General features: G+C 36.8%; 1 protein-coding gene across 4 annotated transcripts in view; it reads left to right on the top strand.

The window, feature by feature from the left end:
- STXBP6 (syntaxin binding protein 6) overlaps positions 1-16,925 on the top strand; it is a 76,522-nt gene extending 59,597 nt beyond the window's left edge. For 3 of the 4 annotated variants that reach the window (XM_062495081.1, XM_062495083.1, XM_062495080.1), the window contains 2 exons: positions 15,219-15,376; positions 16,546-16,925. In XM_062495081.1, coding sequence (XP_062351065.1) covers positions 15,219-15,376; positions 16,546-16,569 — 182 coding nt within the window. In that variant the 3' untranslated portion in view covers positions 16,570-16,925. The remainder of the gene's footprint in view (positions 1-15,218; positions 15,377-16,545) is intronic. The other variant, XM_062495082.1, reaches the window with a different exon arrangement.
- Positions 16,926-19,948: the final 3,023 nt, after the last annotated feature.

Raw genomic sequence — 19,948 nt, 5'->3', positions numbered from 1 at the left:
TATAGGAACTAATAAATCTCATGGGTACAGTGCTTCTGCTTTTCTTCACACTTAACAACTTTTTCCTCACACTGGGTGATACACTTCCTGTGGGTAGGTTTAAATTTGATAGAATCTCTAAGAACTGTAAACCAAGTAGTAGTTGACCCTAAATTTCAGTGACTTGCTGTGTGTCAGCCTCACTGAGCTAGTTGTTTGTACCAAAACCCCTTTCATCCAAAACCTTAAATACCAAGTGCTATTTTCTGGAAAATATGTTGGAATGTGTTGTCAAGCTCAAATTCATCCTGACTAGAGAAAGTGGGGTCCAAATGTAGCTAATCAAACCAAAGAAGATACACGAGAACATAGCTTGAAATTTATTATATCCAGCTGACAATTTACAACTTGGATTTTTTTGCTGTTATTATGTTGATGTATTTTGCTAACTAGTCAAAACACTATATTCAAATCATACTTAAATCTTAGTGCAGTCAGATTTCAAGATGAAGCTTGTCACTTCATCTCCTCAACCATGGTAGCATAACATTTTAAGTGATATTCTTGTGAACTTTCTGGGGATGTGAAAAGTAGTGCTTTTTTTGGGGTGGCTAGCCAGTTTAACTTCTAATACTCTACAATTTTTTTAAATTAATTACTAGACTATATATGAATGCACACACATGTTTTTTTAAGTCATTATATGGATATGCCATCTTATGTGTAATGTATATCTTGTAGCTAATGCGTATTTTCAAAAATTTAAAGAAAAATTGCCACCAAAGAGCACTTTTTCCTAAGTGGAACTGAAGATGAAAGAACTTGAAGGACTTGTTTACAAACCTACTTATCTTATTGAGCCATATTGCTTCCTAAAGGATAGGAGTGAAGAAAGTGAAATTCATGCTGCTCCTGTTTCTGCAGTAAGTGGTTAAGAGCTTAGCTTTAAGTAAATAAGGGTGTTCCTGGGGACTCCAGGCCCTCTTCATGGCCTTCCTCCTTTTACCTCCTTTCTCTCTCATACACACAGACACACACACACACACTAGACCAGAGCCCTGCCACTGACTCTCCTTCTGCAGAATCCTTTTTTGCCTTACTTTCATTTTAGTGTCATGTAAGTACAGAGTTAAATCGGCTAGACTGTTTTCTGTGACTTGATTAATGACATCAGTACTTGCAGCAATAATGAGAACTGACTGAAGGTGTGGGTGCTAATTCTGAGAATAAAGAGCAAATTCAAATTTAGGCAGACTGTAACAAGATTCCTCCTACTGGTGTCTTATACTAAATATTACGAGTTTGTCTTTCATTTAGAATTTAGGTGAGCCCTCTCCATAGCTTACATGCATACTGGGGATGTTATGGTGGAGAAGAATGGCAGGTTTTGAGGCTAGAGGGCTTTTTATGACTGAGGTGGGGAATACTTTCCCCCTATGTACCTGTATAACATACAGGTTCTGATACTTGAATGTGTCTAATTTGGAGTATCTTTGTGTTATGTTGTCATTTGGTGGCCATGTTAGTCAGGTTGTATTGCTTTTACATCAGTTAATATAAAAAAGCAAAGTTGGAGATGGCTGGTGTGCAGAAATTTCATCGCTTAGAGGTTGTGTTCATTGGAACAGTTTGATTCTTGACATAACATTAACATTGAGGATGTATTTGACTCTCATTTCTGGATAGAACCTTGAGATACAGCATTTGAAGCTCTTCAGAGATTAACTCTAGGTCTGTAATAAAGAACATATATTTGCTGCCACCTTTAGATGCCTATTAGAAATACATTTGGTTTTAAGCTTTGTCCTACCTATATGCATTGGTATTTAACAATTGTTCTGTTGAATTAGTCAAAATATTCTTGGAAACCCAAAATGATGATGTCTTTACCTCTGTAACCTTTTCTGTAGGACACTCTGCAGGAGTCACTAATGAATCACTATTTTTCCTCCAAGAATAAAATGCCAGTGTGGGAATGGTAATGAGTACTTTTCTCCATACAATATTACTCATCTTGGCTTACCACATTTGAGATCTGCTAAGCATATAGTGGTGTTTACCATGCTGAGCAAGATTAATGACTGACTAAAGGAGACAAATGAAAAACTGTGTTAGGAATTGCCCCAAGCATCCTGATCTAGTGGGTGACATCCCTGTCTGTGGTGGGGGTTTGGAAGTAAATCATCTTTAAGGTCCCTTCCTACTCAGACCATTTTATGATTCTATGAATTAGGAGGAGAAAAAAGACAATTTTTGCCCGTTCTCTTGTCAGATACCTGGTAGTTGGATGGTTGTTTCAGTTCTGACCTAACAGACCTGAAAAAAGTGTGTATTTGAACATACTAGTCTTGCAGATATTCACTTGTAAAGTAATTCTGATGAAAATTAATTTGATCCCCAAAATTAAAAAAGACAAACACAAAACAGCAACAAAGAATAATTATCTGCAATATCTGTTATTTTGCTTGTGTTTTGCTGGTTTGAAATGACCATTGAAATTAGCCATGTTCCTATAAAGAAGCAATTTTCTTCCTGTAATTTATTTAGGTATTTCTTGCCAACATATACCAAATACTCAGTTATTGTCATTCTAGAGATTAAAATACTAGAAACTAATTTTCTGCTGCCAAAGACCATTTCAGATGCTTGCTTTTATACTTTGCATATTCATGTCAAGATTTCTTTGTAGTTTTACTTATCTATATGTATTTTAGTGATCTTTAAACATAAAAGCCATCTATTGAAATCAGAATGGATAAGAGTAGTTGAGATCTCTTTCCATAGAAATTTGACATATAATCAGAGCTCTAAATTAACATCTAAAAGAAGAATCTTGTAAACAAAAAAAAGTACATTGTGTTCTTGCAAAATCTGTAGGGATACATAAATTGAGAAGGGACATTTATCATTATAAATGTTGGTTCCTTTGTCTGATCCATATAACTTTGAGACAAAGCAATGTAGAAAGCATTAAGCAACATACTTGCTTGACTTTCTGAAGATTGGAGGTCTAAGTGCAGTTTTACCTTCAAGATGCAGAATATTGCTGTTTGCCGTAGAAATGAAATTATTTTTCTTTTTTCATCTAGTTGTTAGGTTTTGATGTTTATAAAGCCAGACTGGAGTTCTGTGCTTTGTTTAAAGTTAATGATTCTGAAAGTGTCTGGTTGGTCAGACTGTCATTTCGTATGAATTTCTAGTATTTCCTTAATGTATAACTAATAAACATTATACAGTAACAGGCATTAATGCCAGTAATTAAGAACATTAATGGGAGAAGATAAGATTTTTTGAAAGGCATTTGTGACCTGTCCATTCAGCTCTTAATCCTTGTTCTGTATATTCTACAGAACTGCTAGAAATGTAAAACAGAATTGCTTTCTTTTTTCTTTTAGAGAAGGTGAAAAAAGTCTTGAGTGACAGACAAATGAAATCTGTAAAAGGGAAAATTAATTCCTAATTTCAGTAATCTGACTAAACTGTAAACTTGAATACTGTATTGATGTAGCAAGGTGGAGACATCAAATTCTATGGTGATGTTGAACCCTAGAAGAACCCCAAAGTGTGTGAATGTAGTTGGCTTGGAAAACTATAACTAACAGCCTTTTTTTTTTTATTTGCATTTTCTTAAATATGTGTTTAAATTTGCATAATGCTTAATGCATTAAAAACCAGATCATGACCAAAAAAATAAAGTATAAAGAAAATAAAAAGCCCTTATCTCTGAAAATCCTACCTATGACAAGTAAAGCTAGCCCGGCTCCCATGTTGTGTTACAGGGAATGAACACTAGAGATCACATCCTCCAGCTATACAGTTAAGGTGAATTACTAGTTCCTGGACTCATCAGCTAATGATGATACTGATAAAAAGTTTGCAACATGTTTCAAATGCTCTCTGCAGGTAGGTGGTATTTGCTGTGCTTTCCTATAGAAAGCTGGTGATATGTAAGCTGAAGGTTGATGTTTTTCTTCTTTACTCATCAACTGGTCTTAGCACACCTGAATTATGACACACTCGTTTTCAGTCCTGTCAGCCCACCTCAAGGACTTCTTGAGATGCTTCTTATCCATAGGTGGACATCACCCTAAATGTAATTTATGATGATAGTGGCAGAGCTATTCACTGCCAGTTTTACCCTGATTTCTTTTACTAAGACATCTTTCACTGTTTCAGCTCACCTTGCTTCATTAGTTTAGTGTTTTTGATAGATTTTGAAGGTACAAGTCTGATTTCCACGTACTCACTATATTTATCCTTACATAGATACATTTGTGTATGGATAAAACATAGGCTTGGGTTTGAATATATATTTTACAGCATTTTGGAATTCATCAGTTTTTGCTTAAAATGAGATGGATGCCAGTTCTGCTTTGTGCTGCTGAGCATTGCTTGATTGGTGAAAGCTATCTACTGGTCACCTTTGTGTGTAACCAAGCAAGACCAGACAATTTCTTCATCCTATATAAAACTTGCTTTAATCTAGCTGACCTCTGCTGTGGAATGGTGGTTGTCCATATTCATGATGACTTCAGAACTATTAGAAATGTAAAATAGAATTGCTTTTCTGTTTCTTTTGAAGAAGGGAAAAAGCAGCCTTGGTTGATAGGCACATTGGTAAAAGGAAAAAATCTACCACCTGAATGCCCAGCTGTTTCAAAAACAAAAATCTTAGCTTTTCTGTTCCTGCAACTCGGTATTTCATATGTTTACATGTTAGTTCACTGTTTTGTCATTTAATGCAGCATTTTTCCCAGTCTGGAAAGTGAATGTGGTACATCAATATAGTAATAACTATTCAAAATACCTCTATGCAAGATACTTTGTTGAATGAACCTTGATCTATTTCTTGATACTTTTGAGCTTCATAGACCCTTGAGAATAAATTTTGCATAAATTCTCAGGTTACTTGAGACCAGAAAACTCAAGTGAGGCATTAAATAACAGCTTTTTCTTAATGCTACTGCTCTGAATGTTTGACTTTGTCTTGTTTGTAAATCACACATCCACTAGCTCATTTGAAATAAGCAGAGCTGTTTGTTGCTTAATGAATTGCTGTATAGTTGTTGCAGAAGTTATCCTTTTGTTACCTTTTTGAATTTTAATTCTTTCCAGTGTCTGTCAGAAAGGACCTGTCTAAAGACTCACTTCTTGATCTTCTGTATGAAAATCCTGCTTTTCATTAATTTCATTCATTCATATAATGTTTTTCATTGTCAGTCCCTATGCAGGTCATAAGGCGATGGCATTAACCGTGTTTCCGAATAGGTAATGGGAAGTGTCACTTATCTTGTATAATGTATAGAAGTCTGTTTACCTCAACATAATATGCAATATTTGCCCACCTTTTTATATTTACATATGTTCCTCGCCGTTTTTTGGTATTGATGGATATTAACAGATCCAAATGTGTCAGAAGAAATTGCCTAGCCTACATAAGAACAGGGGAAAGTACTGTAACCAGTTTAAATTTGAGATCACTTCTTAATCTGAAACCTGTATTACTTTTCAGGGCATAATAAGATTTTTACAAAGGTGGAACCATTGATTGTGTCCCTTTGGAGTACAATGACTCTTAATGTTGCATAATTGGCAAAGGCTAAATTAAGTGCAGAATATGTACCACTTAAATCAAAATAGTTACCAGACTTGGTAACTGATGCATTTTGGAGGCCATAAACCTTCCAGATTCTGGTGCAAAGACTTAGAGAAATGTTCTGTTTGCTTTCAAAGAAGGTGAAAGTCCATGGAAATCCTCCTGTCCCGGCTGTGACGCTTCTAGATTTTATGGATCAAATATAAGCTGAGAAGGAAGTTACCTTTGAAAAAGAAATTGAGAAGTTGATCTTCAGATTTAAGTTCAATTTCAAGTGTTCAAAGCTGGAAAAGCAGTGAAGATTCTACTTTTTATGGATGTTCTGTCTTTTGGATCACCTAGTCATCCTTTCTGGATGATAATTTAAATATTGAAATTATCTATAGAACATTCAATTTGTGTGATACAGGAATTCATTAAATTGTAAGAGTGTATTATCTTATAGGATTACAATCACAGAAGTCCTTTGTTTCTATAATCTTCTACATCTTATCTCAAGATGTTTAATAAGGCTTTTGCATGGCTGTTTAAGAGGTCAGAATTCTTTTTTTCCTGTCTGGGTCTTTAAAGTATCTCTTCCATGTCTTATTCAAGAGAGCTCTTAACCAAGGCTGTCAGTACAGCACCAACATGAATGAAAGGATGTGTAACAGTTGGCAGGGAGGTGACAGGGATGAAGGAGGGGGAGAACCTGCTTGTCCTGTGGACCTTTATAATCAGCTATTGTGTTACAGGTGTGATGGATAGGCTTGGGTTAATGTTAGTCTAGGAAATGTAACTCTGGTAATGGTGATTTCAACAAAACAAATGTTCTCAGCAAGGAGAAACAGCTAATGGATGTGTCGAGTGCCACCATGAGTTGAAACTTCACCAGTCTAAACACCTCGATTTTTAAATACTGTAGCTTCCCGAGTTAGATGCCTAGGGTTCACTTAATCATTTATAATTATCGTGGTGTTTCTTGGGTATTGTTCCAGACCAAGTTGTTCCTTATTGTGAGCAGTTTCATGGCAGTCTTAGCAGTGGAAGAGATTTCCCTTCATGTCTTCAGTGCTGTGTCGTAATGCAGTAGTAGTAGTGCAGTAATGAGCAGCTCAACTTTTTTTTTTTTTATGGCATAATTGTTTCTTCCAAGAAAATGTATGATTTTGATTGGTGAATATAGCTAATATGTGGGAGTCACCTGAACCCTGACAGACTAGGAGAAACTTTCAGATTAGCAAAATTTGTAGTTTTCTCTTGAGCTCTCTGTAGTTACTTGCTTCATTCTGAAGTGCTGTTTTCAGTGATTCTATAAAGTTCGGAGGGTGGAACAAGAGAGAGGGTTTTTTTGTAAAATGCTGTCTATAAGAGCAACATTCAAACTGTTTTTTATTGACATTGGTTGATTGAAAGAGATGAGAGTAATGTGCATAATTAGCAGAAAAAACTATTCAGGTATCAACATATGTCTGTCATACCAATCTTAGGTGATTGAGATGGTGCTACAATATTACCCTTAAATATATAGCTTCTGGATTACCCTGAAGACAGGGCTGGTACAGCCAGCCACTCTCAGATCAGATGCTGCATTTTTCATTTGATGTTTTCCAACCATTGCTCTTGACTGATTTCATCCTGACCTTGACCAGTTCTTACTCAGTCTTCATTCTTACTTGTGAGCCATAAGTTTATTTTCAGTTTATATGGTAATAGAAGTTGGTGATTTTGAATTTGCTGTTTAAATAGCAAGCACAGAATTTACAAAGTAACTTACCTGATGAAGAAACAGGAATCTGTTGACAAATACATTGTGTTTCATGCCTCCATTGTAGCAGGTTAATGCGTTGTTTCTCAATAATAATTAACACCACTTAAGCAGAAGCTCAATAAATAGCATTGACACAATGTCTGCAAAGAAATATCTGTGTTCAGAAAAACCCTGTGGTTCATTTTTAGGGCATGTTGTTGTCTGAATCTCCCACCCACCCTAAAAGCAGTGTCAATACTTGGGTGAATTCAATTTGAGACAAAATAACAAAATTGCATCAGGAGACATGTTAACACTTCGGACTGCCTTGACCGGGAAATTTGTATTTGTTTTGGCTGGGATGGAGCTTTTTTTTTTTTCATAACAGCCAATGCAGTGTTGTTGATTTTTACAGAATTTTGACCAAAGCTATGCTGGTAATACACCAGTGTTTTAGGTGAGGTGTGCTTACACAGTGTCAAGACCTTCATGGTCCCTTCCTTCTGCCTGCCCCCCCCAGCAAATGGCCTGGGAAAGGATGCAAACAGGGAGGCTGACCAAAACTGACCAAAGAGATCTTCCATGCCATGTAACAATATGTTCAGGAACAAAACTGGAGGGGAAACTGCCTTTTCCCAAGGTACACATGGCTCAGGGACTAGCTGAGCATTAGGCCAGTGGTGAGTGTTGGGTGGTGACTGATTCTTTTTACATCATTTGTACCATAGGCTTTCATTAAAAATAGATTTTTTTTCCTTTTAAATATTAAATATAACTCTCCATAGTAGTCACTGGTTGGGGGCTTTTCTTATCCGATGTGAAATCTGTTTCATCATTCTGAATATTCCCTATAGAAAAATATTGTTTGAATATTTTAGCTTGTGGTCATGAAGAAATATAGTAAGTACAGCATTTCACTAATGGCAGAAATGACTGGAAGGATTTAACCAAAAAAAACCTTCATACTTTTTCTTTATAGGATGACATCAATGTCAATAAAAATTAACACAGAAGTTATCCCATCTCCAGTTATTTTACCTGTCATATGATTAAAATCAGCGATGCTTGCAAGTTTTTTCAGTGCTCACAATTCCCACAGCTCTCACTTGTAACCCCAGGGGAGCAGCATTTAAGATTAATATTTAAATTTGTCAGTTCATTCTCAAACAGAAGCTTGCCATGGTGCATAACTGCTGTTCTTTGTTTTAATTACGTATTCTGCTTCTTGTCAGGTTGGCTGTAATAGTGGTATTGCTTGAGATCCTGCTGAATTCCAGAACTTTTCCAGAGTAACCCTCTTTAGCTCAGAATTGTCATAATGTTTAAATGTCAGTGCACAGTAAAATTTTTTTGACATTATTGGTTTTATACTCCCCAAGAAAATTACCCTCCCTAGAAAATGACTCAGGCTTCCTGAAGGGTTTTCTAAGTTATTACATACAAAGTTTTTTCCCATTTGGATCTTCAGAGATGAAGTTTTTCCAAAAGGTGCAAATTTATGTGAACTTAATAATCTTGACTGTAATGGTTTGTCATTAATATAAGCACTAATCACAGAATTGTTAGGGTTGGAAGGGACCTCTGGGGATCATCTAGCCCAATCCCCCCATTTAATATTAATCATCATGATTCAATGTAGTTAATTTTGATATTAATTTGTTGGGATTTATCTACAAGAAGATACTATCTTAAAAAGAATAAATTTGCTGAAAATGCAGTAAAAGTAACAGCATAAACCATAGCCTTCACCCCAGCCCAAGATTAACAACATTTTGACCAGAGTAATGGTCAGAGACAAATTCCTATAATAGAATGGCGCAAAGATATGCTAAAGTAATTTTTCTGATTCTTCTGCTTGAAAATTGACTCTGAAATTAATTAAGCTGTTCAAAAGTATGAATAATTCAGGTGATATTATTGCTGTGGAGTACTGGATAAAAGAAAACTTCAGTAGAGCAGAAGGTATTTTCTTGATCAAGATACCCCATCAATGAAAAAAATCCTTTTTGTTTTATTCTAATGGCCCCTATGTTATTTAATATCACTATTTAAAATGAAAGGGCACTAGCATCAGAGATAAAACTTCCTTTTTCTTACTACTGTAGTGAGAAAACTTGTCCTACTTAACTGTCCATAGAAGATATTTTATAGTACCTTGCAGAACTGTAACAAGGGGTTTTTTTTTCATCATACAGCTGTTTCTAGATCTAAGATTTTACAAGCCACACTGAGAAATGTGAATACGCTGTGTTTGCTAAGCAATAAAATAGTGAACTGTTGAACCCTTAAGGTTGTTAACATCGTTTATTTTGTTGTGTTTTCAGGGTTGGTTTGGGTTTTTTTAAGACCTCATCTTTGTGACTTAAATTTTATTTCCTATGGTCTGTGGAAGTCATTCTGTTCATATGCTGCTTTTAGCTTTTTGCAGCTAATTGTCTGCTTTTTTTCAGGCTATGTTAATTTTCTTTCTGTGTTTCTGGTTTGTGTATATTGAAATATAGGAGTTAAAAAACAGAAGTCTTCCAGATGTATTTGATATGTTGTAGATGATACTGATTGAGCTAAAAGTAGGGGTGGTTCTTTCTTTTGAGAAATTTGTGGAAATAATTTGGTCAAGATACATGCAAAGATACTTTTTGACTCAACCCCAAAGCCACAAGTAGTTATAAACTTGGAAAATATACTAGATACGTATCACTATATATTTATTTTGCTCTAAATCTTTATTGAAAATGTTATTTTCTCAATTTTCGTAATTGTCCATTGGTTTTTGTTAACATCTTCAGAGGTTTTCTTGAAGCATAAAGAACATTAAAATCAAATCAGTGTAAAATGTACTTAGTCTTGTATTTTGTCTTTTATTGCAACATTATAGTTTAGGGATGGTACTCCCCTCTCTAGTGCTCCAACCAAAACTGAAACAGTTTCCCCTCCCCTTCTAGCAGAAAGCACAGGAGGCAAACATTATGGGTTGAGATAAGAAAAATTTACTGAAAACAACAATAAAATAAGAAAATTAAAGTAACAGCAAGAATACTAATAATAAATAATCAAAGCTAAATACATTTCCTTCTTAGAAGTAGGTAGCTGCTGTTTTATTAAAGCATGTGCAATTAAAATTGAATGTGTGTGTTAGCAAATCAGTCACTGTAGAGTCTTACCACTAATGTAAAGATAAATCTCTACATTGAGCTGAAATATATTTGATACAGCTAATAGAGAATGCGCTAAACCGTTTATGAATGTGTGATAAAACAAATGATGCAATCTAAATAATGCTATCTCTAGAGACCAATTAGTTTCTTCACATACTTGATTATGACAGTATTCCTGTATCTTTCAGGTATTGGGTATGGTTGTAAAGGATGTACTTTTCATTGTGCATGATAAAAGTCCTAAAGCTGGCTTCATGGGTGTAAGAGCCTCTGATACAGCTTGAATTGTAGAATAGCCTGAGTTGGAAGGGACCTACAAGGATCACCAAAGAACTCCTGGCCCTGCACAGACACCCCAAGAGTCACACCATGTGCCTGAGAGTATTGTCAGAACACTTCTTGAACTCTGCCAGGCTGGTGCTGTGATCACTTCTCTGGGGAGCCTGTTCCAGTGCCCAAACACCCTCTGGGTAAAAGACCTTTTCTAATATCCAAAATAAACTGAAGAGATCAGTGCCTGCCCTCCTCTTCCCCTCATGAGGAAGTTGTAACTGCTGTGAGGTCTGTCCTCAGTCTCCTTCAGGTTGAACAAGCCAGGTTACCTCAACCACTCCTCATATGGCTTCCTCTCTAGATCCTTCACCATCTTTGTAGTCCTTCTTTGGACACTCTCCAATAACCTTATATCCTTTGAGTGTTGTGGTGCCCAAAACTGCACACAGGACTCAAGGTGAGCAGAACAAAACAGGACAATCCCCTCCCTTGCCCAGCTGTGATGCTGTGCCTTGTGACCCCCAGGACAGGGTTGGCTTTCCTGGTTGCCAGGGCACTGCTGATTCAGATTCAACTTGCCATTAACCTGGATCTTTCCATGGCACTGCTTTCCAGCATCTTGTTCCTCAGTCTATACATATATCCAGGGTTGTCCCATCCCAGCTGCAGAATCCAGCACTTTCCTTTTTTGGACTTCATGTAGCTGGTGTTTGCGTGGCCCTCTTAATTTGTCAAGGTCTTTCTGCAGGGCCTCTCTGCCTTCAAGGGAGTCAACAGCTCCTCAATATACTTACTCAGTATACATTTGTGTCCTGCATCCGAGTCCTTTTTGAAGATGTTGAAAATGGGGCCCTGCAGAGCCCCAGTACTGACAGGTCACCAGTCTGATGTCACCCCATTCACAGTCACCCTTTGCACCTTAGCCATGAGCCAGTTGCTCACCCATCACAAGATTATGTTTATCCAGCTGTTTGTTGGAGTCTTGTCCAGAAGGATCCTGTGAAAGACAGTATTAACAGCTTTACTGAAATCCTAAAGGACTCCATCAACATGGAAAACATTTCTCAGGATATTTTGAATCAGAGTAGTTACCTCCTGAAGAGCAGCTGAAATTTTTGCAGGTTGTAGATGATTTATTCATAGGAATGATTTTCCAGTAAGTCCTGTGCAAGTGTTGCTATTCCTGCAGTGATAGTAATACAGGGATGAGGCATAGCCAGTCATACCAGCAACCACCTACACATGCTCTAGAAATACACTGATGAAATTCCATAGACTGCTGACACGTGGGTTTCCGAGTTGCTCATATATGAGAGCAATGAGGTTTTTTTTTTATTGTTTTACTGACATTACGTTGGTAAAGATACTCCAAAAGTAGTTCTTCAGAACAGTCTCAGAACAGCAGTTTCTTTGCAAGTCACTGCCCATGCGAAAATATAGCAGATCTTACCTGGAGAGAACACAATATTGTGTTAGCTAGAGGGAAAAACAGTTACTGTCATTGTGCCAGACTTTCAAGTTCATTCTTCTTTGCTGAAAATAATGTGGAGAAACAGATACCAATCTTGGCCAAAAATCTACAAATAGTTTTAGGAGTATAGAAAATAAGGAATATTTTTAGAAGTATAGAAAATGAAAAAAAAATTTTGTTCTGTAGTTTCCTATTGACATGACAGAAGATCAGCAATATTTTAAATTCTGCTCCCAAACACATTTTAAGAGTTCAGAAGATTCTTAGTTTTATAAAGTTATCCATGTAGCCTGCTTTCCTTGAATTCAGCAGAGGCTTTGTGATCTTGTAAAAAACATTTAATTCAGTGTTGGGAGCTTTTTTAAAGCTGTTATCCTAGAAAACTAACACTATACAAGAGGCCAAAGCCATTAGATCACACCCACCAAAAAAGGAAAACTATTTCCAGTGCAGTGTTGCTCAGTACATGTGTTTATTGGAAAAGCTGCCTGAACAGAAGCCAAAATAATAATCTCCTTAAAAAATGATGGACAGAATAGGTGTTGATGGAAAAATTTTAAAGAAAGTGTGCAGTATGTAAAGTTGTTTGGCTTTACAATCAAACTCAGTGCCTGAATGCAGCCACTTGAAAAGATTAATTTCTGTCTCTGCAAAGTTCCAGCTCACAGTATTATTAGATATTAATCTCTTCAACAAGAATGCCAGCTGTTATATTTCTTTCCTAAATGCAACAATAGAAGAAAACCCCAAAACTATAGCAGTTCCATGTCTTTTTTTTTTTTTTTTTTTTAACTCCCGATGTGCAAAATGTAACAATATTGGCATATAGGAGGTCAGGATGTTCTTTTATTGCTATTTCTCATATTGACTCATCATCTGTGAGTCACTGTGTGTAGGTTCTTAAGTCTCTCCCTCACCTCCATAGTTCTAATACTAGTGAGTTTTAGTTTAATAAAATTGTGAGGCAGTTTTCTTTATCGCAGGAATTCCTGCATATGCAGCTTGTACCATGCACCACAGGCTGCTCAGGGCAGCCTTTAGTTTCACTATTCATTGTTTGTTTGGCCTTTCTAAGGAAAGGATTATAATTTGAAAACTGGATCTGAAAGGGTTGGTTGTTCTTATTTTTTTTCTAATGAAACTGGGCGCTAGTTTCAGCTGTGTTAATTTTTTTCATTGTGGCTGGTACAGGGGAATGTGATAGATTTGTGCTGAACATGGGGTTGATAATATGGCGATGTTTTTGTTATTGCTGAGCTGGGCTTGCACAGAACCAAGGCTTTTTTGGCTTTTTGTACTGACCGTGCTGGCGAGGAAGTTGGGCCTGCATGGTAGGAGGAAACACAGCTTGGACAGCTGACCAAAGGGATATTCCAGTACATAAAGTGAGAGGAAGGGGAGGAAGGTCTGAGTGATGACATGTGTTTTCATGAGGAACTGTTACTTTGGTGCCTGCTCTCCTGGGGCTGGCTGAACCCCTGCCTGCCCATGGGAAGCAGTGAATTAATTCCTTGTTTTATTTTACTTTAGTGCATAGCTTTTGCTTTCCCTATTAAACTGTCTGTATCTCATCCCATCAGTTTTCTAATGTTTGCCTTTCTAGTTCTCTCCCCAGTCCTGCTGGTGGGAGAGTGAGCAAGGGGCTGTGTGGTGCTTCACCTGGTTGGGGCTGACCTACAACAAGCTACTAGCAAAATAGCCCTTTAAATTAATGTTTGGGTTTGATTTTTTTAACCCAAGAATATTTTTGAAGCGCATACTCTTCTCAGATTCATGACAAAAGCGGTGTGTTTGTGTCTGTTTTCACTTGTTTTTGTATGTCAGTAGGAACAATAGGCTTTAACAGCAGATTTGCTTAGTGCTCTCTTCAACTATGTTGAATGTTTCATGCCTTTACCAGAATAATTCATTTAAGAGCATTATATGTTTGATTTTAATACTGTAAGAAAAAATGAAGACTGCCAGGACAACCAGGTGATCAAGCCTAGCCAACATGAATTTATGAGAGGAAGGTGCTGCTTGACTCCCCTAATGTCCTTCTATGACAGAGTGACTTGCTCAGTAGATGAGGGGAAAGTGTGGATGTTGTTTATCTAACCTTTGGTAAAGTGCTTGACACCATCTCCCACAGCATCCTCGTAGATCAGCTGGCTGCTTGCAGCTTGGATGGGTAGACTCTTCCATGGATAAAAGTCTGGCTGCATGCCCAGGCCCAGACTTGTGGTCAATGGAACTAAATCCAGTTGGCAACCTGTTGCTAGCAGTGTTCTCCAGGGTTCAGTTTTGGGCCAGTCCTGTTTAATATCTTTATTGATGATCTGGATACATCCAGGGATTGAGGACACCCTCAGTAGATTTACAGATGGTACTAAGATGGGTGGGAGTGTTGATCACTCCAGGGAAGAAGGCTCTACAGAGGGATCTGGACAGACTCAACCAGTGGGCTAAGGACCACAGCATGAGGTTCACTAAGGCAAAGAGCCAGGTCCTGCAGTTGGGTCACAGCAATCCCAGGCAGTGCTGCAGGCTGGGACAAGAGTGGCTGTCCATCAGAAAGGGGCTTGGGGTGCTGGTCAACAGCAGGCTCAGCGTGAGCCAGCAGTGAGCCCAGTGGCATCTTGGCCTGTATCAGCAATTGCATGGCCAGCAGGACTAGGGCAGTGAGCATCCCTCTGTACTCAGCACTGGTGAGGACACACCTTGAGCACCACGTTCAGTTTTGGGCCCCTCACTTTTAGAAGGCCACTGAAGTACTGGAGTGTGTCCAGTGAAGGGCAGCAAGGCTCATGAGAGGTCTAGGGAACTTGTCTTTTGAGGAGCAGCTGAGGGAGCTGGGTTTGTTTAGTCTCAGGGGAGGTTTTATCATTCTCTACAACCACCTCAAAAGAGGCTGTAGTGAAGTGAGGCCAGTCCAGGTAGCACACCAGCCCTAGAACATTATAAATTAAATTAATTGTATTTAATACAAAGCATAGATATACTTGAGTGCTGTAATGGGTTCTTTTGGTGTTGCAGGGAACAGCATACTCCATTCAGCAGCTGACAGCGTGACTAGTGCGGTACAGAAGGCAAGTCAGGCCTTGAATGAGCGTGGTGAAAGGCTAGGTCGTGCAGAAGAAAAGACAGAGGAGCTGAAAAACAGTGCTCAGCAGTTTGCAGAAACTGCGCATAAGGTAAGATTTTAGCAGGATAAGACTTTAGGTAAAATTCACATATTTGGCTGTAAGAGTTTGTTGAATGAAAGCATGTATCCATACTTAGTTGTATAAAGGCTTGAACTTAGCTCAAGGTATGTATCAAATCCTCCTTATGACATCTTCTTCACCTTCTTTGCCTGTAAAAAATCCTTTCCGTTTGTTGGTGGCTGCACAGGATCTCAAAGTTATAAATGATGTGTGATAAAAACTTCTCAGAGTTGCCTGCCAAAGACACAATAAAAAAAAAAAATTCTGCTTGAGGAAAAAAAGGAAAGTGCTAGTTTAAGTTTTTCCACGCTGAAATGCATTTCTAGTATATCCCTACAAATATTAATTTCTTTAAAAAACGTATTTGTAACCATATCCTTGAGTATCAGAGGTTTGTGTCAGTTTAGTTTGAGTCATTTATTGGTCATCATTTCACCAGTAGCAAATGAGTGAATTTTAACTGCCCCTACCAGTTCTGTTTTCTAGGTAGCTTCCAAGAGGGTTCACTCATCTCAACTTTGTTAGCATGGTATTATCTACAGATAGCAATATTTTATTATATGGAGCCTAACCCTAAGGTCTCTGCTTGGTTTGCAAAGTCAGTTTGTCTACGTATTTTATACAGGTTTTAACTCGCTTCATCTCTTTCTTCTCCCTCTCATTCTCAGTTAAGTCCATTTTTGAATTATTTGAAATGGAAATAATTGGTAATCAGATAGGTGGAAATGCAATCAGACCTTTATTTTTCATCATTATGTAGTGGCAGAGCTCCTGAATAGGCATTTTAAATTACATGTCTAGAATTTCTGATTGTAGTTAACAATCAGAATCATTGGGTCAAAATTACTATTCTTCTAAGCATGTCTTTGTTTCTGGTGTCTTGCTCTAGCCTTCCTCACAGACAGCAAAATAATGGAACATTGGGAAACAGAGCTGGGAAAGCAGATAAATCCTGCCTCCTCTGTGTGGCAAAGAGAGGCTTTGCCTGTGTGTCCCAGGAAAGGGAGTGTCTGCATGCAAAGAAGTTAATGGATTTCAGGCATCTTTTGGAGAATTTGTCTTACAAACTCTTCTTATTCAGACTGGCCACATTATGTTGATGCAGCTGTCGTTCTTTGTGATATCTCTAATTAGTTTTTCCTTTTTTTTTTTTTCAGCTTGCCATGAAGCACAAATGCTGAGATACTGCCCAAAGTTGAAATCTTCTCAAGAGAAGCTGAAGAGGCTACAATCAGCAACTTTTACAGGAGATTCAGTCTTCTGTGTGCTTTTTCCTTCCCGTTCAGTGGAGATGAATTCTTTCAGTTTCTGTGCAGGAAAGAGTGTTGCATTTCTACTTTTCTGACTAACTTTTGTTCCTCTTTTTTAATATTGCTACACAGTCCTGCGGTACTTTCTACTTGTATTTCAGTTGTTACAGCAGTGAAAGCAAACACTGAAAAAGGACCAAATGACAAGCTGATCAGGATCAAAATTGTAATATTCTTCTGTGGTTGTAAAAAAAAACCAAAAAAAAAAAAAAAAGATTGAACTGATTGTGGACATGTGTGTGGAAATAAAATCCAAAGGAGGGGTATAATTTTCTTCATTTAATGTAGCATCAGCAGAATGTGAATGAATGCTAGAATTAAACATCTGGGGTTGTAGCTATAGTGGAGGACAAACTGCTTTGTCCTGGGAAACAAAAAAAAATTGTTTCTTCTAACTAATGTAGGAAGCGTTGCATGTGCGCCAGCATTCAGAAGCACATATCTGAATTTCATTCATATCAGCATTTTACATGTTCCTGTTTTCATGTACAGACTGATTATTTGAATAGTATGCTGAAACCTAGAGCATGTATGCTTGAGGTTTCAGAATTGAGGAAAAAAGTGATTTTTACATCTATACGCACATAGCTGTGCCTCAAACACAGTCAAACACAATTTAGCAATCTTGATATAAAATAGCATTTCTTTTTACCTGTGATTGTGTGGCTAAAGCCCATGAAAATGAGGATGCAAAGGCCTGGGAGGATGACAGTGTACTATTTTCAAGACATCTGTTTTTCATAAATTCTACAGTAAGAGTTTTTTTGAACATTTCAGAATTTGTCTGATTCTAATGACTTTTGTGTTAGCAAGTTGTCTGATTTTTAATATAGAGGCTTTCACAAAGGCATGTCTTGGTACACTAGGATCAACTTCTAGTTTGAGGCTCAGCTTTCAATATGTTATCACTGGAAGGGTGACTCTACTTCATCTGAATTCCCTATATGCAATATATGCACTGTGTTTGTCTTACAAAAATAAGTAGGTTACCTTTTTCCTTCACAGCTGTTTTCTTAAAATTGTAAGATGGTCTAATATGCTTCAAGAATGAAAAGGGGGGGAAAAAAGTTGCTTTTTTCTTTTTTTAATACCAGTAAGCTAGAAAAGAAATCCTTGCAGAAGGTACAGCCTTCATCTTCTGAAAATGCCTGCTCTTCATTTTTGTCCTCATCTTACCAGAGAAAAGCTGGCATGATGTGAATGTACTGTATTCATTGTAGAATATGATTTTTGCATTATTAATGACACAACAGTCTAAAATCCTCAGAGCAGTGCTTGTAAGAGAGATAAAAGCTACTGTAGTAATTGAGAATATTTTACTTACTGCAAGCTGAAATAACTGAAAATCTCATGGAAATGCCCATTTAGTAAAAAAAATGCTTGCCTTTTGGAAAGTATTCTCATTTGAACTAAGGACACTATCTAGTTAGCTGATTGCATTCAAACTTTACATCTGTTTTGGTTTTGTTTTTATTTTCCTGTAATTTAAACAGTTTTGTATGAAGCTTTTTATTTAATTTCACATTGGGAGTTGAGAGAATGGGTCATTTAGCTCTATTTAGCACCAGCTCCAATAGTTACCAAATCTAGCACCTACTGAAATGGAATTTGAACAGGTTCATTAACAGGTTCATTAGCAACACAAGTTCTGAACACTCTGTTGAGCTATGTGTAAGTAATGCTTGCCCTAGAAGTGTCTGAATGCTGTTGTAATGAATGAGTATTTCTGCAATGAACCGGGAAGAAAGTGTCTGTTTTTTTTAAAAGAAATTAAACTTCTGCTAGATACAAAATGTTAGGCTATTTTTTTTTTAAGATGGATTATAAATCAGTCAGGGAGTACATTTCTGACCACATAGCTATCTTCTTGTCATGTTTTCCATTCTTTTAAAACTATATTCTGCTGCTAACCTCACAAGTCTCTCCCAAGAGAAAGAAGTAGATTCTGAACTGCTGCCATCTGGCCTTGCAAATAATTAGAAGAAATGTCTAAATCCCAAGCCAGATAAACCCGAAAATAATTAGTTGTCTAAATTTAGATTAAAAAGGCATATATTTTCAAGTGTTTACATAAATATCAGCTGGACAGAACAAGATCACAATTGCACTGCTAAGTTCCAGACCTCTTGTGAGTTGAAGTATTCTAAAACATTGCTTTAGTCCCACCTGAGTTTTTCAGCATTTTGGGTTGTTTTATATCTTCCAGTTAAGTGTAATTTTTTCATCATAAATTAGGACTTTAATCCAACCATCAAAAGCCATTTAGTATGGGAACTTTAAGTAACCTAAGGCTTCTGAATGAAGGAAAAGTGGTCTGTCTGTTTACTGTGTTCTTGCTGTCCATTAAACTGCGAGGTTTGGTAGTTTTTAGGAAAAAAAAATCAAGGTGTATACATAAATCTTAGAGCTTTGCAGTTTCCTTCTGGAACTTAGCTTCTAGTGTATACAACCTAGCATTATTAGATAGTCATGTACATAACATATACTATGATTCAGGTTAATGTTTCATATTAAAGAATGTATTTGTAAATTGTAACAATAGTTTCTTTATCTTTTTAAAGTTCTGAACTGAATAAAAATAATGTATTGTTAGACTTGACTGCTGTACTGCAAACTCTGTCTTAAAAGGCTACTTTTGTGTCTAGCAAAAGTTGTGTATTATGTGAAATATTAACAAAAATGTGTGCTCTTAAACTGATCTTAATGATAGGTAGGCTTTGCTATGATTTGTCAGAATTGTAATACTTGCTGATATCTATTGTAACCAATTCCTTGGAAGTTCTCAAAGATGTAGAAATTATTTTGTGCCATTCTGGGGAAAAAAAAAAGTGGGACCTGCTCTCTTGACTCACTACTGGAAACCCTGATTTTTGTCATTAAATACTATACTGTGATGAAAACTGTCTCTGGATTACTTGAGTTCTCTATTCAAAATATCAATTATTTTTGAGTTAGCTTTTTATATTTCACTCTAGGAAAATTATATTGAATTCTAGCAAAACTGAATAAAAATTATTTTCTGCTGTATGATAAAAATTTTATCTAGAATACTGTAATTAAAAGGGAATTAGTCGAAACTGGGTTAAAAAGTTTCCTGTCTAAGCAGATTCCAGAAAATAATTGCCATAGGTTGAAGTTAACATCCTACCTAAAGGCTTTGTAGGTTAAAAAGAATTCTGATAATTTACTTTCCATTCCTATGAAATGCTTATTCTCAAGATACTGTTAATATCTTCTTTTGACTACCTAA

Source organism: Cinclus cinclus, chromosome 6 (genome assembly GCF_963662255.1).
Source record: "Cinclus cinclus chromosome 6, bCinCin1.1, whole genome shotgun sequence".
NCBI classification, from domain to species: Eukaryota; Metazoa; Chordata; class Aves; order Passeriformes; family Cinclidae; genus Cinclus; species Cinclus cinclus.
The sequence above is the reverse complement of the archived record's forward strand: the minus strand, read 5'-3'. Positions and strand labels throughout refer to the sequence as shown.